Here is a 24,048-nt window from a genome sequence, read left to right as displayed (position 1 = left end):
CGGGGCAGGCGGTTGGCCGGGTGACACCCGGCTGAGGACGGGGACATGCGTCATGGGCTGGGGTCAGTTCTCTGGGCGTGAGAGGCACGCCGGTCCAGGAGGGCTGAGAGGCATGGGGACACGTGCCTGGGAAAGGGGACAGATGGACGTGGGGACATGGCGACTCCTGGCACTGAATGGGGACACCTGGCTGCGCATGGGAACAGAGGGACAGGGGGACCCCCGATTGGGAATGGGAACAGATGGGCAGGGGGACACGGTGACTCCGGTCTGGGAGGGGAGGAGCATGGGGACATGTGGTCTCCTATGCGGCCATGGACCCCTGAGCAGCTGCGGGGATACTTGAGCGGGCAAGGGGACACGCCTGTGAGGGCGGGGGCCGTGGGGAATGCAGCGACTCCGCTCAGGCAGGGGACAGCACGGAACACGAGCACGGGCACTGGTGAGACGCAGGTCCCTCGAGCAGGGACACCCTGGCGTGTGGCTGGAGCCACCTTAAGGTGTCAGTGTGGGGGAGGGACCGACGGGCTGCGGGGGAGGGCAGGGTCCTGGTCCGGTGCAGTTCCCATGTTGCCGTTCCTGTCCCGTTGCGACATGGCCCTGCGGAGGGTGCTGGCGCTGGGGGCGGCCCTGGGGCGCCGCGGCTGCTGCTCCAAGGTGCGGCCGGGGCTCCGAAGGGCGCTCAGGTCCTGACGTGGCCGCTTGACCTCGAGCCCGTGGCCGCGATCAGAGCCTCCCCAGTCCATCCCTGACGGGCCCTCGTTGTTCCCCCGCAGCCCTCGCTGCCCGCTGACTTCGTGGAGGCGCTGAGGGCCGTGGCTGGGGCCCCCAATGTCTCCACGGCCACAGCAGCGCGGGAGCAGCACGGCCACGATGAGTCCATGCACCCGTGAGTGGCCCTGGAGCTGGGAGCCCCGGGCAGGGGGCTGGGCAGGGGAACGACTGTGGGAAGAGGCCGGGTCTGGGGATGGGAAATATTTGGGTGGAGCAGGGCCCGTGGGGAAGGGAAGGGGCATGTGACAAGTGGCAGCTTGGAGAAGAGCCATGGGGAGGGTCCAGTGGTCAGGTCAGTTGGTCAGCGGTGCTGCCTGTCCCCCAGCTGTGCCCCCCCCCGGACGTCGTGGTGTGGCCCCAGGCGGTGGGGCAGGTGCAGGAGCTGGCAGCCCTCTGCCACCGCTGCCGGGTGCCCATGGTGCCCTTTGGCACGGGTACCGGCCTGGAAGGAGGCGTCAATGCCGTGCAGGTATCGGCTCCCCCGGCCCCTCTGACCCCCGAGGGCTCTGGGTGCCCGGCCATGCCCAGAGCCCCGGTGCCCCTGTGCCAGGGCGGCGTCTGCTTCGACCTGAGCCGCATGGACGCCATTGCGGAGCTGAGCCTTGAGGACTTCTCGGTGACAGTGGAGCCCGGAGTGACCCGCAAGGCCCTCAACAAGCACCTGCGTGGCACCGGGCTCTGGTTTCCTGTCGGTACCGTGGGCGTGAGGGGGATCATGGGGCTGGGGGTGACAGCTCTGGAGTTGCTGAGTATTCCTGTACCGCTCAGCATGGGTGGGAGTTTTGGGGGTGCTGTGCTCTCCACAGGTGTGCTCTGCTCCCAGGGGTGCCCAACGGGAATGGAAGTTCCATGGCCCCATTGCTTTTAGGGATGCCCTCAGTTTTGTTGTGGTTGAGGTCCCAGTGGTGTCCATGTGGGAGCGGACACCATCCCCACCTGCCTCCTTTGGCCACCCCCTGCTTGCAGACCCTGGGGCGGACGCCTCGCTGTGTGGCATGGCCGCCACGGGCGCGTCGGGCACCAACGCGGTGCGCTACGGCACCATGCGCCCCAACGTGCTGAATCTGCGCGTGGTGCTGCCGGACGGGCGCCTGCTGCACACGGCCGGGCCCGGCCGCCAGCCCAGGTGGGCGTCAGGGCAGGGGCTGCGCTGGGCTGGGCTGTGCCCTGGGTGCCTGCTCACCAGCTCTGTGCAGGAAGCGGGCGGCCGGCTATGACCTGACCTCGCTCTTCGTGGGCTCCGAGGGCACTCTGGGCTTCCTGACCCAGGCCACGCTGCGCCTGCACCCGCTGCCCGAGGCCACCGCTGTCACCGTCGCCTCCTTCCCCAGCGTGGGGGCGGCCGTGGCTTGCACCGTGCAGGTGCTGCAGGCTGCCGTGCCTGTGGCCCGCATCGGTGAGTGCCCGCCGGCAGAGGTGGGGCTGGGGGTCCCGGTGCCAGTGGTGGAGCTCAGCACTGCCTCCTCCCACTCAGAGTTCCTGGATGAGGTGATGGCGGATGCCTGCGGCCGCTTCAGTAGGATGGAGCTGCCAGCGGCAGCCACGCTTCTCCTGGAGCTGCACGGCTCCCGGCAAAGCCTGGCTGAGCAGCAGCAGCAGATGGGTATGGCTGGGAATAGGGAGGAGGAGAGGGTGTGGGGCTGGGGGCCATGATGGACACCCAGGGATGAGGGATGGGTGCCCAGGGACAGGGGGACCAGGGTGTTCTGAAGCATGGTGCTGGAGGGCCATGATGTGGCACTGGAGTGAGTGATGGATGTCTAGGAGATCAGACAATGGGACCAGGCATGTCCTGGGGTGAAGGATGGGTGCCCAGGCTGCATGGCGGTTGGAGACCTCGAGGTCATCAGGATGAGGGACAAGTGCCCAGAGCCTAAAGTTGGGAGACTGAATGGCTGCCTATGGACAGAGGATTTGAGATCAGGGATGTCCCGAGGAGAGGGATAGGTGCTCAGGACCAGAGAGAGGGGAGCAGCAATGGGTCCTTGGGATGGGGACTAGGAAGACACTAGGGTGAGGGATGGGTGTGTGTGCTGGGGGTCTGCTGAGGGGCTCATGGAGATGGGACAGGGGGAACCAGGGTGTCACAGAGTGGTGGACAGGGACTCAGGGACCAAGAGTATCCCAGGATGGGCACTGGTGAGGGCTGGGTGCCTGGGGATGCTGTGGGTCCTGTCCCATATCTCGTGGTCACTACCAGAAGAGATCGTGCGGCAGAGCAGCGGCTCCAGCCTGGCCTGGGCGGAGGGGCAGGAGGAGCGCGAGCAGCTCTGGTCCATGCGCCACAACGCCTGGTACGCTGCCCTGGCGCTGCGGCCCGGCTGCCAGGTGAGGCACGAGGATGGGGACAATGGTGGCAGCGCCCCCGGTGCTGCGAGTGCCACAGCTTTGCCCTCCCTGGCCCAGGGCTACTCCACGGACGTCTGTGTGCCCATTTCCCGCCTGCCTGACGTGGTGGTGGAGACCAAGCAGGACCTGCAGGCCTCCGGCCTCACCGGTCAGCAGGGCCACAGCCCCTGGGACAGAGGGGCTTGGGGGTCACCATCCTCCACCCACACCCCATCTGACCTGTGGCCTTGCAGGACCCATGGTGGGACATGTGGGCGATGGCAACTTCCACTGCATCCTCGTCTTCAACTCCCAGGACCCAGAGGAGGCCCAGCGCATCCACGCCTTCACCCAGCGCCTGGGCAGGTGGGGCCAGGGTACTGTGGGGGGACGGGGCTGGACAGACAGACGTCCCCATGCCTGTCCCTCCCTGTCCCACAGGCGGGCACTGGCAGCAGGGGGCACCTGCACCGGCGAGCACGGCGTGGGGCTGGGCAAGCGGGCACTGCTGCAGGAGGAGCTGGGCCAGGAGGGCCTGGACACCCTGCGCTCCATCAAGGCTGCACTCGACCCCCACAACCTCATGAACCCTGGCAAGGTGCTCTGAGGGGGAGCACCAGCACGGAGCTAGCATGGGGAGCCTCAGCCCCTGGAGTCGGGGCCAGGGTGACCATGCTGCCCTGCAGTGCCCCTGTTCATGTCCCTACAAATCCCCCCATCACCACTACTGGAGGTCAGGTATCCTCAAACCCCCAATAAACCCTTTGCACTTGCATTGTCCATGTGCTGTGAAGTTATTTAGGGGACCAGACCCCCCAGCCCCTTCCCAAGAGGCCCCTGTCCCAGGCAGCCAACACAGGGCAGGGCATTGTCAGGGTACCATTCAGCCACTTCTCCTGAGCTGCTGGTGCCGGTGGGAGCTCTCTGGGACCTGCTGAGCACTACTGTGGCCATCCCCACGACAGGCACAGAGAAGGTGAACTGGCGTGGGTGGGGGGCTCCAGCACCCCACTGACATCATCTGCTTCACCAAGAAAGCCAGTGAAATAAAATAACAGTGAATATTTTATTGAACATTGTTTTAATACCATATCAAAACACCTTGACTAATGAAGGAAGCTCCCCCCAAGCTCTGAACTCTTTTTTTCCCCTGTTTTTTTTTTTTAATATATAAATACAGAAAGGTTTCCCGCAGGGGCACGGCCGCCAGCAGGGGAGGTCTCACCAACGAAAACGCGCCCGCCGCGCCAGGAGGGGACGGGGATGGGCGAGGGGGGTCACTGCCATGAAATGACACCGTCTTGGCACCTCCAGCAAACCACCCCTGTGACGAGGGGTGGCTGGGGGCATCCAGGGAGCCACTGGGGCTGTCCCCATGCCCTCCTCAAAAGGGTCCAACTCAAAGCCGATGGAAAAGAAAGAGGGGAGGCGGATTTGGCAAGAGGAGCCCAGCGAGGGGGCACGGGAGGGGCGGCGGGGATGCTGCAGCTCTCCAGTCTCTGAGTGGTTATAGCTGAGTTAAAGAGTGACCAGTCTGTAAACATCACCGGGGCAGGGAAGCTCAAATTGAAGAACACGCCAGTCAACACGAAGCTTCAGTTGTGGTTTGTTGTTTGGTTTTTTTTTTTTTTGTCCATTTTCTTTTTTTCTTCTTTTTTTTCCTTTTTTTTTCCTTTTTTTTTTTTCTCATTGTAAACACTTGAAAGACGGACCCCTGCGACTCAGCAGGGGGGAGCAGTGGCCCCGCTCCCGGCGTGGGGCAGAGTCCCCATCTCAACGCTGCCGGGGCTGGGGTGGAGATCTCCAAAAGGGAGATGGGAGAGAGGAGAAATTTCCCGTTTAGTCAGTGCAAAAAAACCGAGCAGAGCCCCCGGGCGAGTCCGGGTGGGAGGTGGGGGGTGCCGGTGAGAAACGCCGCGTGCTCCGTTTGGCCGGCTGTCCCCCGGCAGCTTTCCCCTTTCGGTGCGGGGAGAAAAGCCAAACATCATGGCAGGGTTTCGGCCGAGGGCGTCCCCGGGGCCTCCCTGGCAGGCAGAGCTCTCCTGGTGACCAGCGGCTGTGGAGGGGAGAGCAGGTCGCTCCGCTTTTCTCACACTGTCATCTCCTGGATGTTTTCTTTTTGTTTTGAGTCTTTTAAATTAAAAAAAAACAAAAACAAAAACAAAAAAACCAAAACAAAACAAAAAGCAGAAAAACAACAGAACAAATAAAAATAATAAAATAAAATAAAAACTCCGCCGTTGTCCCAAGTGGATTCAAGTTTCTGGGTTTTATTTTTGTCTTCTTGAGGAATCTAAAGTCAGCCCAAAACTCCAGGCGGGGTGGGGGGGACGGGGACAGGAGGTACAGCAGGTTTAGCAAGGTGCCCTGCAAAGGCAGAGAGAGACCGTCCCAGGTGAGGAGTGGGAGCCCCGGCTGTCATGTCCCACCCTATCCCACCCCATCCTCCACTTCCAGCCCTGGATTTAAACCCAGCATGGGAATGTCCCCTCCGAGCAGCCCACCACAGGCTCACCTTAGAGAGAAGTCAGCAAGCACGCTCGGCGGGTCAATCAGAAGGATGCTCTGGGCAAGATCTGTTCACTTCAAACCATGAGTCTATACAGCTGCAAGAGGAGAGCATGTTACCACCATGCTGCTGAGCCTCAGGTGTCCCTGTCTGTCCCCTTGCCACCCGCCTGGCTGTCCCCTCGTGGTACCTTTTGTGATAAATGCAGAGGCAGGGCAGCCTGGCTATCGTGTCCCCCTGCAGCAGCTCCTCCAGGCAGATCACACACTCGCCGGCATCCTTGGTCAGCACATCATCTGGGAGGGGAGGACAGGGCAGCAGTGAGAGGGGACCACCACAGCATTCTCCTCCCTGGGATGGAGGGGAGCCCAGGGTCACTGCTGTGGGGGCAGCTGGGATGGGATGGAATGGCAACAGTGCTGGAAAACACTGGCAGGAGGCTCATGTGGAAGCACAGGGGGGACACAAGTCTTGGGCATCTGGAGTCAACTCAACTCCTACCCCTGGCTTCCAAAAAATTACCAACCAGCAGGGGGTGAGCATCACTCCCATACCAGTGGTCAGGAGAGAGGTGGGAGATGCCAGAGCTTGCAGCCCAGTGCTCAGCCTCATGAGCCACCCTACCAGTAAGGAGGGGAGGAAGGACAGGACCCTTTGGGGGGCAGCCCAGGGGTTCCCTCTGGCACAGAGGGGAGGGGACGGGGCTCCCTCGGGGTAGGGGGCTGTGTTACAAAGGACCCGAAAGCAAAAGCAGCAGGCTTGAGCCATGACAGGGGAGCAGAGTGGAGCAGCACCATCCTGCTGGAGCACAGCCCTCGTGGGAAGCCCAGCCAAGCCACCCGCCCGCAGCAAATCTCTGCTGCCAGCCCGGAGCCATCCCAGGGCAGCAGGACGCCGTGTCCCCCACACAGCCTGGCCCTTACCGTTGTAGGAGAGGCGAGGTTTGCTCAGACACATGATAAAGTGCATTTCCATCTCATCAGAAGCCACAGACTTGGAGCAAATGGGGCACTTGAAACCTGGAAGGAGAGCAGAGAGACGAGCCCTTAGCCAGGGCAGGAGTCACCTGCCCTGCATCCCGGGGAATCCTGGGGCTGTGGTGGGGCAGGGCAGCGGGCAGCCCCTCACCTGCTGCCTGCATGGTGACCCTCACCCCACACAGCACCCACTGGGCACCCACTCATCCTGTGCCAGCCACCAGCAGCCGCCAGCGAGGGGGACAGCCACCGAGCAGGGACAGCGAGGAGCTGGTGCGCTGGCCGTGCCCGCACCCGCCGCGCAGAGGGCACGGACAGCGTGCCAGGGCAGTGCCCACGTGGCCATCAGCTGCTGCCAGGCCTTAAAGGGCGAGCAGCAGCCTGGGGCGTGCAGCACCCAGCCACTGGCAAGTGCAGGGGCACGTCCCTGTGCCTGGACAGTGCTGTCCCTGCTGCCAGAGCTTGGCATCACATGGTTGAGCCAGAAAAGCTGCAAGGAAGGAGTTTTTTCTATAGCTGCAGCAGAGAACTGGCAGATTGGAGCTTTAAACACAAATGGCTGCTTTGTCCAGCTTTCCACAGGAGTGAAGTGGGTGCTCACTCCTCTGATGCCAGCCTGCCTTTCCAGAAGCAGGGGACACTGCAAGCTGATGAGCCAGCTTGACCTTGGCCCTGCCTGGTGGTCTGGATTCCTGGGTGAAGCTGGATGGGTTGCCCAGATCTGCTCTGTGACCTTGCCTGGGGTGGTGCCAGGGTATCATCACCTGCTTGAGCCATGTGGACCACCACAGCACCATCCCCAGCCCCCTGAGTGAGGCTGCCCCAAACACAGTTTGTAAGCCCCAAATTCACAAGGATCAGAACCCCAAGCAGCACTGTAGGTCACCCATCTGGGACTGCCTGCTCTTCCACTGCAGCCAGCTCGAGGCCATGTGGTTTGTCACTGCCCAGCAGAGCAGCACAGTGCAGCTCGAGCTGAACACGCGCGTGCCACCACCACGGGTTTGCACCAGAATATCCAGCAATTCCCTGCCTGCAGAGAGGGAGAGGGTAATTTAAGGATCTGCCTTCTAAAAGCAGATCAGGTTTGACTGCAGTGCTGCTTAAGAGCTTTCTTCATATATATGCAAAGGCTGCTGAAGAAAGAAAAGAAAAAGAATGTACACAAATTATCTAAGGATGAATCAGGTTCTTGTTTGCCACCACATGGATGTGGACAGGGCATTTTTTTTTGCTTCTTGTAAGGGAGAAGGTACAGGGTGGCTTTAAGGAGAGGCAGCTCAGACCTCTGCTGTGCAAACAGCCCCTCTAACTTCTCAACACTCCAGTGCTCATTAACAACAGTGATAAATACAGTTTACTTCCCAGGTCCTTGTATCCTGCCCCTCCAGAGTGCTGTTAATTCCCAGGAGGGTGCAGCAAGGATGAGCACCACGGATGGTATGGGATTGGCTCTAAAAGGACTTGCTAAAAGAAGGAGCCCTCAAGCCCAGAGGTCCCTTCAGTGGGGTGTCCTGCTGGCCTGCAGCATTGCCACGCTGGGAACACATCCCTGCCCCAGCCTGGCAGAGCCACAGGGTCTCTGCTCTGATGCAGCCCCCACTGCACCAAGCCCCAGGCGCTAGGGCAGTGCGGCAGCCAGGGCCTCGTAGGCAGCAGCACCGATCTGCCTTCTCCTCTCCAGCCTAATTTTACTCCTGACCGATTTATACCTTGTGGCAGCCATGCCCATTAGCTGAAGTAGCTGGTTTTTTCCTCCTCCCAAGTGTTTACTTGCCCGGTGTATTTATAGCATGAAGAGCTCGGATAGCCTCCCAGCCTGCCTGCTGCAAGACCCAGCTGGCCTCCCCTTGCCAGACACCCTCCTGCTGCCCTGGCCCCGCCTGAACCGGAGCCGCCTGGAGCAGATCCCTACCGGGAGAGCTCTGGGCACTGCTTCCCAGCAGCAAGTCCCTGAAATGGCTGGGAAGGGCTCCCTTTGGGAAAGGCATTTTGTCTGCAAACTCTTTTGTCAGGGCACGGCATTTGTAGAGGTTCAGTACTGCTCCCTGTGCTGTGTGTGTGGGCAGACCTCGTTTCCTCTGGTCCCCCCTTTATCTGTGCCAATGTGTTATTTTAAACAGCTGTCCCAGATCTGCCAGCTCCGGCAGCACCCGAAGGGATCCTATGAGACGTGCAACCAATGTAAAGGGAAAAGGCCCCAGCTGAAACTGCCTGGTCTGTGGCTGCCAGCAAAGCAGCAGGGCCAGGCAAAGAGCAGGGTCCTCTGCAGGCTCCAGCGAGCGGCTGTTGCTGTATCTCCAGACCTCTGTGCTAGCTGGGATAGCTTTAGCACGGTTATAAATAGCCAGCACGAACACTCCTCATGCTCCTCACTGCTCCCTGGGCAGCTGGCTGGGGCACCAGGACTCTGACACCATGGCAAGGACATGGGGACATTGGGCAGACGGAGGGGCCCAAATTCGAGCCCCAGGACGTATGTGGCATCTTCCAGCCAGACAGGTCTGGGGGCTGAGCCAAGTGCAGAAGCACACACACATACTTTTCTGGCTCTGCACTTCACAAGATGGAGGGGAAAAAAAAAAGGAAAGAAGAATATGCAGTTGTGTAAATCCCCAAGTCTGAGCAGGAGCAGGAGCTGGTGTGGAGCCCCCAGGGCAGGGGCCTGCCCTGCACCCCAGCTGTCAGCACAAATACTTGACATTGCAAAAGCAACTGCTTGTGTCTCCCTTCAGGGCAGGCACAGCAGCCCAGCACCAGTGGGAAACGGGAGGCGGAGGTGAACTCCCTCACCCCTTCTCCAGCTGACCTTTGGGTGAAGGTAACAGGCAGAGAACCAGCGAGGCCAGTACCAAACAGCAGCAGGCACCAAGCCTGGTGCCTTGGAGCATCCCTTCACAGTTCAGGCAGGAGCCTGTCCTGAGGATGAAAGAGCTGCTCTCCACATGGCCAGCCCCCTCTAGGCCATGGTATTTTCCACATTCCCCGAAATCCCCGTTAATTTATCCTGCCTAAGCTGCCAGCCGGAGCAACGCAGGAGATTACATTTTGACAGCTGCTCATGGAAAATTCAGCTCCCTCCCTCCTCAAGCCCTTTCTGTCCTCCTCCCACATGCCTAAAAAAAAAAAGAGAGGAAGGGCTCAGCTATTCCTCCTTGCCTGGGCCTCCCACACCCATGGGGAGACCAGGGGTTGCTCCAGGGAAAGGCCATGGACACTTCCTCCCTCCCAAGGCATCTGGTGCAGATGGTGATGCTCCTGCCCATGGCACATTAAACCTGAAGCTGGCACTGTCACCTATGCAGAAATGTGTGGGCAGGTACCAGAGCAGAAGAGGAGGGTGCTGCAGAAAGGGGGCTGGCCTGGAAAGGCAGGTTCAGGTCAAGACCTGGTCTCTGTACCTTGCAGGAGACTCTGAGAAAGCCAAGGGCTTTCCAGGGCTGCGAGACACAGGCTGGCAGTGATCTGATCTCTCCAATGGCTTGGTCTAGAAACCAGGAGCAAGTGGTGCTGGTGCTCTCCAGGGGCTACTACCCTCTGTGTATTTTTAGGAAGGTTACATGGTTTATTTTAGAGAGCTGGGCAAAGTAGAGCTGGGAACCTCTGAAAATCTCCACCCAGTCCTATGAATGCTGAAAAAGCCTGATGGTTAACCCTCACAGTACCAAAAGCACTGCTACAGAACTGCAAGGAATTTAATGATGGTGGGAGGATTGAGACACCTTTCCAACCCATTTCTAAGTATCCCAAACAGAGATGATTCTAGAGCTGAGGTAGGAAATTCCCATCACTTGTGTCTATTGAGCACTACAACAGGGTCAACCACACCATGTCCTGTGAGTGGAAGTGGTTGCTCCCCTCAGGGGTGGGTGAGACCAAGGAGCTGCAAGCCTATCCCAGATCCCAGGGAAAGGCATGTGCCATGTCCACCTTCACCTGCCAAACCTCCTCCTGCTGGTTGTGCCTCCAGGCAGATTGCTTACAGGCCACAGAGCAGCCCTGGCAGCAGGACACCCTGGCTCTGTTACTGGCAGTGGCTGAAACATGGAGAGCTGCAGCTTTTCCACAGCACCTCCAGCAGTGGGAGGAAGACACCAGTGGGGAATGCTGTGTCCTGAAGGCAGGAGAAAGCAGCAGCCCAGGCACAATGACAGCAACTGACCACATACAGCATTCACCAATGGGATCCCTGGTTGCCCAGTCTCCCACTACTGCCATGGGATAAACCAGGAGCTCTTCAAGTGGGAATGGCAACACTTCCCCAAATGTGCCTGCCCCAGGAGGGATCCCTTCTCTGGTGCCCAGCCACCCCACAGGACACCTGGAGAACCAGGGAGCTTGGGTAAGCTCCAGGCTGCCTGATGATCATGGAAGATTTGGAAAGCTCAGCTACACAGGCCATCTCCTGTCTCCAGAGAGCATCCTGGGCTCCCAGCCAAGGGAGCTGGCTTATACCAGGTGAGGATGTGTCCAAACATGAGATAAAAACAGGGAGTATTTGGTCCGAGCATTCAGTCCTGGTGCCTCCTCCTTGGTGAATAAACCATGAGCATCCCACCTTCCACCAGGGCTTCCCTAACACTGCCAGCTGAACAAGCACCAGGTGGAAGCTGGAATACATGGATCATCTTGGGAAAACCTAGACTAGTGATTGAAGAGGAAGGAAAGACTGGTCAGCCTGAAGCATATGGGGTTGGGTGAGGCAAAGGGGCTCCAAGTCCTCCCCTTCCCTGACCCTTCAAGGGCTCCAGCACAGCCCCAGGAGAGAAGAAGGGATCAGGCAGGAGTGTCCTCTGTGCCAGCCAAGTGAAGGAAATCTGAAGAGCCAAGATATTCAGATCAACATCTCCTAGAAAATAAATTCCTTGTGGGTTTAAAGCAGCCTCGTTTTATTAAAGGGACGGTCACAGAGCTGCACATTGGAGATAGCACATGGATGCACAGAGCACCTCTCCAGCCTGGGAGAGGTGCTGGGGCACAAGGGACCTGGCAGCTGAGGACTCCATGAGTGCCCCTTCACCAGTGGGAGCCCACCATGGAAGTGATGCTCTCTCAGCCTCAGCAATGCAGTTGGGTGATGCTGCAGGAGGCAGCATCAAGTGCCTGCAGGCCAGGATCCACATCCCCTGCAGAAGGAAATGGCATCAGCTGCATGGGCAGAGGCAGGAGCCAAGGCCCAAGGCAGCCCTGCTGCCCTGGCAGGACTCAAGGCACTGGGTGAACTCTGGCTATTGTGCAGCACAAGGGCTGACACGAGCAGGGACACGTAGGCAGGAAGGAGTAAAGCACTTAAGCTGCCTCATTTGCCAGCTTTGGAAAAGCAAGCGTCCTTCCTCCTGCTTCAAGACTGCAGAGAGGTGGGTGAGCATAAGGATGGGCCCAGAGTGGAAATAAGATATCCCACCTTCCTGAGGATGGAAGGGAGGCAGGGCTGGGGGAGGCCAGTGAAACAGCCCCATATGATCAGCCAAGCAGGAAATGTGGATTGGATGGGACATGTCTGGATGGCAGTGCTTGGAAAGAAACTCAACCATTTCTGCTGCCTTGGCAGGGGGATAGTCTTGCTCCATCCCCATCCTGCTCCACCATTTCCTCATTGCTTGAGTCAGTTCAGCTTGCTGAGAAGGGAGAAAATAAATGTTTGTAATATGAAAGCAGCACCCTAGAAAGAAGCTACTTGTGTGCAAGGCCATGTTTTCCAAGGTCTAAGAAAAGCTGTCCCTGGTGTGCAGTAGCTCCTGGCAAATTCCCCACATGGCAGGTGTCTGCTGTCAGGTCAGCTACACACCAGCCAAGGGTGGCAGGGATGTGCCATAAAACACCAAGCTGGCCAAGGGCAGCACCATCCTAATGCTCAAAGCATTGTGTTTTGGAGACAACCCTGTCCACTCCCACCTGACTCAAGCCACAAAGAGGAGATATAGCAGCAAGGACAAGGCATTAGTGCTTCAGGTGGGATGTAGGGAAGCCACTGGGGTCAGAGAGATGCAGGACACAGAGCAGAGGGGCTGGGTGACACCACGTCACAGAAGCCCAAGGCTAGCTTGCTGCAAGCCAGGAGGCAGAGCTATTTTTTTAAATCCAGTTGGATTCTTATGGAGGTGGTGGGGGAGGATGGGAAGAAGAAGAACAGATTGCAATTTTGGGGCTCTGGAAAGCTGGAGAGTTGGAAAGGAGGAGGAGACATGGGAGAGGGAACCCCAGAGAAACATTTGCTCCAGAGCACCCAAAGCTATCAATTGTCAGCAGATGGATACAACAAAGCCTTACAAAACCCTTCAGCATAGCTCACAGACACTGAGAAGCAGGAGGGCAAAGAGGCCTGGTTATATGGCCACAGGATGTCCAGACACCAAGTACCCTCCTTGCCTGCCATTGTTTAAATATTGCCCCTTTCATGGTTGTAATTGCAATTTTTGAACAGAAGCACTTATGCTAAGAGAGATCACTCATATAGCTCAGGCTATACTGCAGGATCAGTTCCCCCCAGACCTGGATGAGAAAGGCAACTTCTCAGGGTCACCCTGTCTTCTGGCAAGTCCTAGTTTATGGCAGAAACACTCCCTCAGCTGCTGGGAACAGGTTTCATAAGGAAGAATGCGTAGCCCAAAGCTAATTTTAGCACCCCAGAGAAGAGCAAAGTTAAGCAGAGGGGTCCTGGGTGATAGCCCAGCGAAGGCATTAACACCTCCAACTGCTGCTGTCAGGCTGCAGGGCTCAGTTACCAAGCTATATACTTATCCAGGGCTCCTGCTAGTCACAAAACAGGTCTGGGGCCATCTCACTGCTCAGGAGAACTCAGGGATGCTCTGGTGCTGCCTCCACACCTCTTAGGGGATGTTCAGGTGTTCAAATTCACTGCCCAGAGAGGACAACGATCCTGCAGGCACACCTAGGAATTTCCAAAGGGTTTGCTTGAATGCCTGTTTTTTTCCTCCCACATATTTCTCACAGGAAGGAGACCCAGCCAAAGCCCTGCTGTGGGCAGCAATCATCCACAAGATGCACAGAGCCAGCAGGGTAATGAGGGGGTCCCAGGTGATGAAATTAAGGGGATCCTCTGGCAGCACAGTGGGATGCAGCAATTTGGAAATCAGAGCAGGAAGGGACAGAGTTTGGCACTTTGGCTTGGCAAGGGCTGGGAGGGAGCAGCGAGGCAACGTCACGAGGGGAATGCTGAGGTGACTCATCCTGACTAAGACATCCGCTGGGGAGGCACCCACGGAGTCCCCACTGCCAGCATCCAGCACGGGGCAGCTGCCAGAGGAATTCCCGCTTCTGGAAAGGTTGAAACACCAAAGCCTGACCTGAGCCACTCCCAAGCACAGCCGGATCTGACCCCATGGGGTGATTTGCTTCCTGACCTCTGGGTTTTCCCAAAGCAAAAAACTTGTGCTTTGATGCTGCTGAGGCTCCATCGTGCCTCATGTTCAGATGATCTCTTGGGAGGATGATGGGACACTCCAGAGGCACATGATGACATGCTCTGGCTTTGTGATGCTGGGAGTATGGCCAAGCACTGACTGCACACATGTACCCCTCCAGCCAGGAAGTGATCCCAAACAGCTCCTGGGACACCTCCTCCCCAGGCATTCCACAGCACTGCACAAAGAGCTTGGTGGAGGGTGTCTCTGTGGCTGGGCCATGCTGGCAGGATCACTCAGGCAACTGCTTTTCATCAGTGCAACACCCCCAATCCTTGGGGTGTGTGGAAAGGACACGTTGCTTTTTGGGGTAGAGAAAGGGCAATTTTTATGTTGTGGGTAGCAAACAGAGCATAAAAGGCACACAGAGCTGCACCCACAAGCAGTGCATGGCTGGGGAACACTTGCAGCCAGTTCATAGTGGTTGTTTCTGCACAAAGACAAAAAAAAAATTGAAATTTTTCCACTACTGGAAAAAAAAAAAAATCTTAGTGAGGAGCATGCTGCAGAGCAAGCCCTGACCTCACCTGCCCCTCACATGGTAGGAAGGGCTGCATGGCACAGAGCATCCTCCTGCTCCCCAGGAGTGACTGTGACTGCTGAGGGATACCCAGTGAACACCCCAGGTGAACCTCCAACATGAAAAGGACTCCTTCTGAGGAAGGAGACAGTGGGGCTGCAGATGACAAAAATCCCAGCTGTGGGATTTGAAGTTCTCTCTTCCCCATCACTAAAGGCAACACCTAGAAGAGCAGAGTGTAACCCCACTTCCAGAGCTGGGCAGGGCCATGTGAAGCAGCATCCACCCAGGACTAGGTGCAGGTGTTTTGTACCTATCTACAGGGAGCAAAATGAAATCAAAGGCATCTAAAAACCCCCTCAGCAGGGTAAGATCCAGGTAAATAGCAGTCTTCAAGGGCTATGAAATCAGGGGCACAATAAATAAGCCAGTGGACATTAGTTTCAGAGCAGCAAGATCTGACCAGGGATAACCTGAAATGCCAAGGCAGCGTGCTCAGCCTCAGCCCATCCTGCTCAGCCCCAGCTTAACAGAGGGCTGGCCCCAAAACTGATCTCAGCCCAAACTGACTTGATCTCCCTGCAGACAGTAATTTAAGCCATCTGCCTAGAACCAACCCTGCCTCCTTTTCCCTGGCTACAGATGTACAGGCCTTGGATTGAAAGGTGGATCTAATTCCCCTGCAGCACTTCTGACAAAGTGCAGCTCCATCACCTTGTAGGAAGAGCTCCCAAATGAATTACTGCAATTACCCCGGCTGCAGGAAAAAATGCAGATTTTCCCTTCTCTGGTGACAAAGACTTCTCCAAAAAACAATCCCCCAAACACCCACCACCTCAAGCTGTAATGCAACCATCCAGGATGTGAAGAGCAGAGCTCCTGGCACCACCCTCAAATCACTGAGCTGTGATCAGAGAAACTCACAGCCATGGTGAAAGCCAGGGGGAGAAGGAAGAGAGCTGTCTTTCAAGGCAGCAACAGGCAAAGAGACACAGAGGACATGGAAATGTCAGTGGCCTCATCCTGGAAGGAAATAAAATGCTGGGCAGGGATGTGGGACAGGGTCAGCATCACTCAGTTCTCCTCCTGACTGTTGCTTTCCCCCTCTTGTGTTGCAGGCAGCTGGCCTCTAAAAATACCACTGTTGTCATGCTGTCCTGCCTGCTTGGGCCAGGAAACAGCTCTGAGCAGCTTTCAGTTCCATTCTTCATCTGTGCTGCTGTGCTTCCCTCACCAGGATCTGCCCCAGCCCCTCTTCTGTGCCTGGCAGGTGACAGTCTCTCCGGAACTATGGACATAACTTGACAAGACTCAATGAACCAAGGATGCTAACTGAGAATACACAATCCCGGGGAATTTCTGCTAGGGTTGTTAAAACTAGCAAAAAGGTAAATATTTCCACAGCATCTCTCTGCTTCTCTACAAAGTGCCACAAGACTGTTCCAAGGCACACAGTCTAGTTTCATGCCACTGATGGGAGCCCCACAGTCACAAGTGTGCATGAGCACAGGGAGTCACAAATTGCCCAAGCTCATTCAACCCATGACACCACAACTGTCCCAGGGTCAACCTGGTGCTGATGCTGGCCAGCTCTGGTCTATAGGGAAGGAGGGGAGAGAAGAGTCAGCTTCACCTCAGAGGTGCAGTACAGCCTCTCCAATGGTGAGGTACAATCCCCACTGGCAAAATACACCCTGGACAGAACACCCCCAGTTGCCCACAGACCCAGCGTTGGGTCTGAGCAATGCATCTGCTCAGGTTCAGCTGGTGGCACACGGTACAACTCTGGCAGCCTGGAGACACAGAGACCACAGCAAGGAGCACCAATGTACCAAACCTTGTGCCAGCAGCACAGAAATGAGCCATGAAGAACTGCCTGTTGCTTCTCTGGCCTTTCCTTCCACCTTCCTCAAATCCCAGATTGTATGGATATGCGGTGGTATGGAGAGTTAAACCATGATGAGAAAGGAGCAGCCCCTGTCCCCCACCACAGGCACTCCCCTCCCCTGCCTGCAGCCCAACAGGGCAGGAACTTGCCAGCAGCTGGGCTCTGCCCACGGGAAATGCTGTGCAGCGGCACGAGAAGAGGCCCCAGGCAGCAGAGCTTCCTGAAGCTGCACCTCCAATAGCCTCCCATCAAAAAGCACTGCAAGGGACAGCAGGAGCACCCCAAGGGCTACTCAAGTCCACAGTGGTTTCACCTGCACTTGAAACCTGCCTGGTGGAACTGGTGCAGAGAACATATTTAACCAGCTTTAACCACTCTTGCTCTATCTGAAATTAAAAAATTGGTGTCTCTGCAGAGGAAGGCTTGTTGTACCCTGATGTACAGCCAGACCAAAGCAGGTGGGAAAAGTGCTCTGCATCAGGGCCTGCTGCTGTACAGCATCACTTGGCTGCTCATGCACATCATTCCCAAGCCCTTATGATTTCAGTTTTCAAGGGAACCAGGAGAAAGCCAGGTCACATTTACTCAAAACCAAGTACTCAGCACATCTGGGGTTTTGGTGTAACAGCAGCAATGCCACGAAATGCATCTCGTGGTTGCCCACTGTCTGCTTGGGGCACCACAAGACTGGTCCCTGCAAAGGGAATTTATCCAAAGACCCCTTTGCTGCCTGTCTGATCTGTCACATGAGAGATTACATTGGAAGGGGGGGAAAAGGCTTTTTTTTTTCTCCTCCTCCAAAGTGGGCTTTTCTCCCTCCCTGCACTTCTCTTGAAATTAATTTTCAGCATTTAGCAGCATTTTCCCATGACTCTGAGCGGCTGCCTTGGCCAGGCGCCAGCCTGATACTGCTCCTCCACCAAAGATGTCTGTATCTGATTGATCCTCCGGCCACTGAATGAGAGAGAGAGAAGTTATATAGCACATTAATAAATAAGAGAAGCCTTTACGGTTATTCCAGTCACTGGAACAAACATCCCAGCAAAACAAACCAGCATGGGATAAACTTACGTCACAGGCTGGGAAGACAATCCTGGCTGGGAAGTGGGTCAGCCCAGGAGCACGAGAGCATCATTCTCAGCATCTCTAGAAGATACATGTGTGGAAGAGGGAGAGGGCACCCAGCTACCCTATGCTGATTTATGCACAGGTTTGTAGAGGAGAGAGCCCAGCTGATGTGTCCCTGAGGAAAGCAGTGGGGATTTCAGAGGGCACTGGGGAGGCAGGGCAGCGCAGAGACTCTGCGCTCGCTCTCGCTGCGGAGACTGAAGATAACTGCCGCCACCGCTGGCTTCTCACGCGCAACACCAACGTTGACGCACTGGAACTTCAGCTCTGGTGTGCATTAAAGCTGCCTTCCAGTCTCCTGCCTCCAGGTGCTCAGCACCTTGCTCTTCTGAAGTAGCCGCTGTCTCTTCCCCCGTCCCAGGTGGATGCTGCCCTGGCAGCTGGCTCAGAGAAGGCAGAAGCAGAAGTGTCCCCTCCAGTCCTGGAGAGCCCAACAGTTGAACATCACCAGTCTGAGGAGTCACTCTGCACCCACTCCTCAAATGATCTGCAGGTCTGGCAAAGATGCAGGTGCTTGATCTAGTTGTCAGACAGTAACCAGCACCAAACCCACAAAAAGATGGCCTGAGGACAGTGGTCTTCAGAAATTTCCACTAGCAAAAAGAGATTCAGAATGGCAAGTTCGTGCAGACCTTGGGGCGCCCTTCCCCAAGCCTAGCTCCTGGAAGCGGGGAGGGAAGCACATATGATGTCTTAAGTTGAAAACTTCATAGATTCAGTTGGAAGGGAAGCACAAGGATCATCAAGTCCAACTCCTGGCCCTGAACAGGACAACCCCAAGAATCACACCATGTGCCTGAGAGCCTTGTCCAAATACTTTCTGAACTCTGTCAGATTTGGTGCTGCGAGCACTTTCCTGGGGAGCCTTGCAGTGCCCAATCACATTTTAGGTGAAAAACCTTTTCCTAATGTCCTATGTAAACCTCCCTTAGCACTCCACGATATTGCCTTGGATCCTGTCACAGACAGCAGAGATCAGTGCTGACCCCCCAGTGCCCCTCCTGTGGAAGCTGCAGCCCACGACGAGCTCTGCCCTCATCTTCTTTTCCAGGCAGAACAAGCCAAGAGACCTCAGCTGCTCCTCATATGGCTTGCCCTCTAGACCCTTCACTACCTTCAGGTCACTCCTCTGGATGCTCTCCAACAGCTTTATATGCTTCTTGTATTGTGCTACCTAAATCTGTACACCAGACTGGAGGTGAGGCCACAGCAGTGCAGAGCAGGACAATCACCTCCCTTGACCAGTCAGCAGTGCTGTGCCTGATACACCATGGGACATGGTGGGCCCATTCTGGCTGCCAGAACACACTGGTGACAAGTTGGTGGCAAGACAGCCAGGGCTGACTAGCAAGCTAGAATTCAGCCTTCTTATTCTGGTGTAGAGACTGCAGTGGCAGGACTATCTGAGGATCAAGGATTGCCAGGCACCAGTGATAAAAGGCTCAGGACTCAAAGCTGTTGGAACACAGCAAGGGTTCACCATACAGACCTCTTCCCAGCTTGCAGAGACTGGGGCTGCCCAACACAGCTCACCTTCCAACAACCCCTATTTCCCACCCTCTGGAGCTAGATTGAAGAGCATTTCCAACCTTTTTTGCTCTCAAACTGTGCCTGGAGAAGGACTCAACCCAGCACCCTGGCTGCCATCTCTGCACTAAAAACTTTCCCATCTTTCTCAGGCTGGGCCTCCTGCTCCAGTAAAGTGCAGCTGACAACACAGCAGCTCATTTGGCAAAGAAGGCCTCCTGACATTGGTGTTACAAGCATCCAGGACAAATAGTTTGCTTTGTCAGTGCACAGAAAGCCTGTGACATTCCTGGTGGTACTGCACAGCAGGATGATCTAGGCATTTCCTTGGGCTAGCCAGCAGACAAGGAGATATGGATTTATTAAGAGCTTCAAACACTCAAGGGCTTTGGGTGATGAGTGGGATTTCCAGATAAACTTTAAGCTACTTACAGCCTCTGCAAACTCCCTTAGATCCTCTGATGAAGATGAATAACATGAGAGATACTAAGAGAACCACACAAAGCTGGAGACATGTAGCACTAAATCACACATCTCCCTTTTCTCCCTTCTTCCCGCTAGCCTTAGCTTTACTGAGAAGTCCTAAATAGTCATAAACCTCCAGAGGCAGGGTCAAGTGCTACAGGCAAATTCCAAAGTTGTGCAAGATGTGTCATTTTCCACTCATGGAGGCCAAGAAGTATATCTCAGAAACCCCGGGCAGACAGGGAAATCCCAGAGCAGTTTCAGGTGGTGCTGGAACAGTTACATAGCTTGTGTATATGGTGAGCATGCCTTAATAAAATTCCCATCAGGAAACAGGACTCACCCTGTGAGACAGAGGTGCTGTCCACTCAAAGGGAGGGACAAGCTCCACCACAAAGGTCAGATCACCCTGCCCACCCCATTTGGAAGGTATATGTAGGCTTCACTGTTTACAAGAGTAGCTCTCCTGGCCTCATCCTGGGACAGGATGGAGGCCATCAGTATCTAACTGCTCCTCCCATCCTGGCATCCCAGCAGCCATAGTGGAGCCCACAGGGATTCAGCAGTGGGTTCTTCTCACTGACCATCCCCATAAACAGCATCTTACAGTGATGCTGCAGCATTCACTGGCCTTGGGGACCACTTTGCAATCTCCCTCCGCACAGGCTTCCCAGCACAATCGTCCTCTCTTCCTTCCCAGGCACACCTAACTCTTCTGCAGGCCTTCAACTGCAGAGAGGGAAAGGAGTGACACCAAGCAGCTGCCCCAGCTCACTCCTCAGAGTCCCTTGCTGATGGGCCTGATGAGCTATGGAGCAGCTGGAGAGACACAGAAACTCTGCATGGCAGATACAGGGAGCGGCGAGGCGCCAAGACTATCTGTGTGCTCCCGTTATCACAGGCACATTGCTGCAACAGCAGCACCTTATCACTGCCCTCATGGCTCCTCCTTGTCCTACTGACGACCCCACAGAGCTCAGGTTGCACTCTGAGCTTCCAGCTCATCCCCCAAACCCAAGTGCTCCTGGAAAAACGTGAATGCAACCCACATGCAGAGAACAGCACCATCCAGATCTCCAGAAAGGGGCAGGCAGGGCAAGAATCCACTCTCCAGCCCTGTTATCCACAGACTTTGGGGGGCTCCTCTCCTTGGCAGCACAGCAGCTCAGGCAGATCCCAGAGATCCCCAGGCATGCCTCGTGCTGAGTGGGTTTGGTAAGTTGGTGGGTCCCCTCATCCCCACCCTCGAGTCATCCTCCAAAGGGAGCAGGGACAGTCACGCGCACCAATGTCAAAGCTCATCTCCATTTACCAGAGCACTGCTGCTTCAGCACTTTCCAGTGGCTAATGGAGTAGCTCAGCACCATGAGAGGAGCAGGTCGATGGGGAGGCAGGGGGGAAGACACAAGCAGCTCCTGACTGCCCTGCTGGAGGTTAACCAGCTGCAACGGAGATTAACAGGAATTTCAGCAATCTTGCAGTGGCTTACTTCCCCCCTTCCCTGCAGTCTCCAAATCCTTCATTAACTTCTTACACGAAGAGAGGAAGAGTGCAAAAGTTAAATGAGCTCTGACAAGTTTTCAGAAGGGTTTCTAAGCATCCTCCACTCCTTTTGCTATTAATTAGCAACGAGGAAGAACCACCACCGGGAGAGGCTTCGGCACAGACTGAACAGCTCTCACTGCTGCCCGCGTACGCTTCAGCTCAGCTCAAATGCTCTCAGAGGGCCCCAAAAGAGGCACCAGAGAAACCCAGTTCTTGCAGCACTTCCCACAGCTCACACTGCAATCTTTCAAGGGCACCGCGTTTAACTTAGCAGCGCTGCACTAACTTGCTCAAGTGGCTGAAAAACTGCTTACTCCATTTTGCAGTTGGTTTATTTTTCTGAACAGGTTTTTTTTCCCTCAGCTTTGCAGTTTAAAATGTAACTGATACTCTCTGACCAACCACTGTGAGCTGCAGGGTGCTACTGTAATGAGACCCTCCTCATTCCAGCACCAGGCGCAGCAGAAGCCCCCATGGCCCTCATTCCCAGAGAGGCTTGTGGAATATATGGAAGGATGCTGTGCCTTTTTCTCTCTCTGCATTTAGAAACCAGAGCAGCAGCACAGTCTGTGCAAGGTCACAGAGCAAGAAAGTTTGCAGGAGTGCTCGGTCTCAACTCTGGTGCCACTTGCCAGCCCCCTCCATCTGCCAGGGAGGATGGCAAGCGCCTGGCTTATCCGGATCAATAGGAATCAGGCCTGGGGCATTCTGCCACTGAGGATGTAATGCAAGACACACAGCTTCGATCTAATGGAGAAGAGCAGCCCCTGGAGACTGGGCAAAGGGAAAAAAAATCCCAAGATTTATTTTTTTTCCAAGAAGTAGGAAAATGGGCCCCATGAGACTCTTCTTGCACTTTGTTCTTATCCACCGCTTCAGTCTCAGGCCTTCCTGAAAATGAGGCATTGTCCCAAGGCATATTATGAAATTCCCAGACCACGTCACACAAGGAGAACACAGCATTTGCAAGGGGGACGGGTGGGAGAGAAATCCCAGACTATTCCAGGAAATGCAGGGAGACATCCCTGAAATGACTTCCCCTCCAGCCAGGAGAGGAATGGAGGACCTCCCACCTCGCTCCCCATACCCAGCCAAAACTAGGTCAGTGACACAGCCCTGCTCACAACCAGCGCTCCTCTCCAGACACCAGGACACATGGAAGAGTCCAGCCAGGACGGTGAAGGGGGTAACCTTGCCCCTTCCCATAGCCTGACATGTTTCCTGCAGGAGAGCTAAAGAGGCAGGCAGTTCCTCCTCTGCTTCCTCCTCAGCACCACAACACTGCCAGCTGGCTTGAAAAAGAAAACCCACTTTGGCTTTTCCCTGGCCCTTTATCAGACAAAACAAAGGAAAAAAAAAAAAAAAAAAGATCCCCACACCTTGCGTTCAAAGGCTTCCTCTGCTCCTTTCCCAGTTTCTAAGGCTGGAAACTGCTACACCTGACTGGCAACCCTCAAACACCTTCAGGAGAGAAACAAGGCACTCAGCCTGATTGCAAAACCCAAGGTCTTGAGCTACAGCACCCTCAGGACCTCAAGATCACTATCCCCCAAGTCAAGGAGGGGGGTGAGCTGGGGGTGCCACATCCACTGCTTCATATCCTAGAGCCACAACACCTCCCTTCTAGAAAGCCTCCTTCCTTCACAGCCCCTTCCTCCCTTGACCTTGACACAGATGCCAGCTCCAGCACGCACCCGCTCGTCCGTGTCGGGGAGGGGATGGGGATGAGGGTCCAAGAGAGGGGCAGCTCCCCCTTCCCGGGTGAACCGCGCCCACCGCCGCCCCCGGACACCCACGGCGGGAGGGGAAGCCGGGGGAAGGCTCGGGGGAGCCGGCACTCACCGCTGTGCGAGCTGAACCACCGCGGCGCGATGTGAAGGGGCAGCGCGTCGGCCAGCGAGGCCCTGGCGCCCAGGTACAGCATCCCGTCTCTATGGTGACCGCCTCCCGTCTCCTGGAAACTGTTGCCATGGGCGTACGTGGAGTCGGAGCCCGGACCGCCGCCGCCGCCGCCCGGGGCCCGCTCGGCCTCCCCCGCCGCCCGCGCCGCCGCCGCGTACAGCCCGAAGGGGACGGCGCCGGCCGCCGCCGGGTCCATGCCCATGCCGGCCACCGAGCTGACGGAGCGGCTGCGCAGCCCCATCGCGCCGCCGCCGCCGCCCGCCCGGTAATGGCCGAAGGGGGGCGGCCCCCCCCCTCCGCCCGGCGGCGGCACGGCGCTGTCATCCGTCGACACCCCCGGGAAGGGGCCCCGCGAGCGGGTCGCCGTGCTCTGCTTGCCCCCCATGTGGGCGCCGCCGGGCCGGAGGGAGCCGAGCGACAGCCCCCCGCGGGGAACGGGGCCGCGCCGCCCCCGCTGGGAGGCGAGAGGGGGGCGGAAGGAAGCGGGGGGGCGCGGAGGAGCTACGGGCGAAAACCCATCCCCGCCCCAGGCATCCTCCCCCCGCCGGGCCCGCAGGGGCGAGGGCGCCCCGAGTCCGCCGCCGCCGCCGCCGTCACCCCCGGCGGAGGCCGCCGAGGGCTCCGGGGCCGCGGAGCGGGGAGGGAGCGGCGGGGGAGGGGGGGGGTGGACGCCGGCAGGGTCGCTCCGCCCGCCTCGCTGGTGCCCGGGGCGCGGCCGGGAGCCGGGCGCGGATCAGCTGCGGCCCATGGGCGGCGGGGGCGGCGGGGGCGGCGCGCCCCGCTCCGCTGCGCTGCGCCGGGCACGGCCTCGCTGCGGCCGCCGCCTGGTGCTGGGCGCCGCGCCGGAGACAATAGCGGCCGGCAGCACGCATGCTCCCGCCCCCGGCCCCCCCGGCCCGCCGCCCTTAACCCCTGCACCGCCGCCGCCCGGCGCTGCGCGAGCCGCCGCCGCGGGACGCGGAGCCGCCGCCGCACCGATGTGCGGGCGCTGCCCCGCGGAACACAACCCTCGACCCGAGCCACGCACACATCTTGCTCTGCAGCGGGGCCGCGACCACCCG

General features: G+C 57.1%; 2 protein-coding genes across 3 annotated transcripts; one reads left to right on the top strand and one right to left on the bottom strand.

Moving 5' to 3' along the window:
* Positions 1–547: 547 nt before the first annotated feature.
* On the top strand, positions 548–3,882 carry LDHD (lactate dehydrogenase D). Its single transcript, XM_056501059.1, has 10 exons — positions 548–657; positions 777–889; positions 1,303–1,466; positions 1,741–1,900; positions 1,971–2,170; positions 2,249–2,377; positions 2,975–3,102; positions 3,181–3,271; positions 3,357–3,468; positions 3,544–3,882. The coding sequence occupies exons 1-10, from the start codon at positions 568–570 to the stop codon at positions 3,707–3,709; spliced, it is 1,353 nt and encodes a 450-aa protein (XP_056357034.1). The 5' UTR covers positions 548–567; the 3' UTR covers positions 3,710–3,882.
* A 267-nt stretch (positions 3,883–4,149) lies between these two features.
* Positions 4,150–23,796, bottom strand: ZNRF1 (zinc and ring finger 1). 2 transcript variants are annotated; one of them, XM_056501062.1, is made up of 5 exons: positions 22,928–23,796; positions 6,535–6,630; positions 5,802–5,907; positions 5,618–5,708; positions 4,150–5,232 (listed from the first exon to the last, which is right to left on the bottom strand). In XM_056501062.1, exons 1-4 carry the CDS (start codon positions 23,370–23,372, stop codon positions 5,651–5,653), a joined length of 705 nt encoding a protein of 234 aa, XP_056357037.1. In that variant the 5' UTR covers positions 23,373–23,796; the 3' UTR covers positions 4,150–5,232; positions 5,618–5,650. The 2 variants fall into 2 exon arrangements, with proteins under 2 accessions (XP_056357037.1, XP_056357036.1); XM_056501061.1 differs by having other exon boundaries at positions 4,150–5,469; positions 22,928–23,795.
* Between the last annotated feature and the right edge of the window lie 252 nt (positions 23,797–24,048).

This window comes from Oenanthe melanoleuca, chromosome 11, assembly GCF_029582105.1.
Source record: "Oenanthe melanoleuca isolate GR-GAL-2019-014 chromosome 11, OMel1.0, whole genome shotgun sequence".
In the NCBI taxonomy this organism is placed as follows: Eukaryota; Metazoa; Chordata; class Aves; order Passeriformes; family Muscicapidae; genus Oenanthe; species Oenanthe melanoleuca.
The sequence above is the reverse complement of the archived record's forward strand: the minus strand, read 5'-3'. Positions and strand labels throughout refer to the sequence as shown.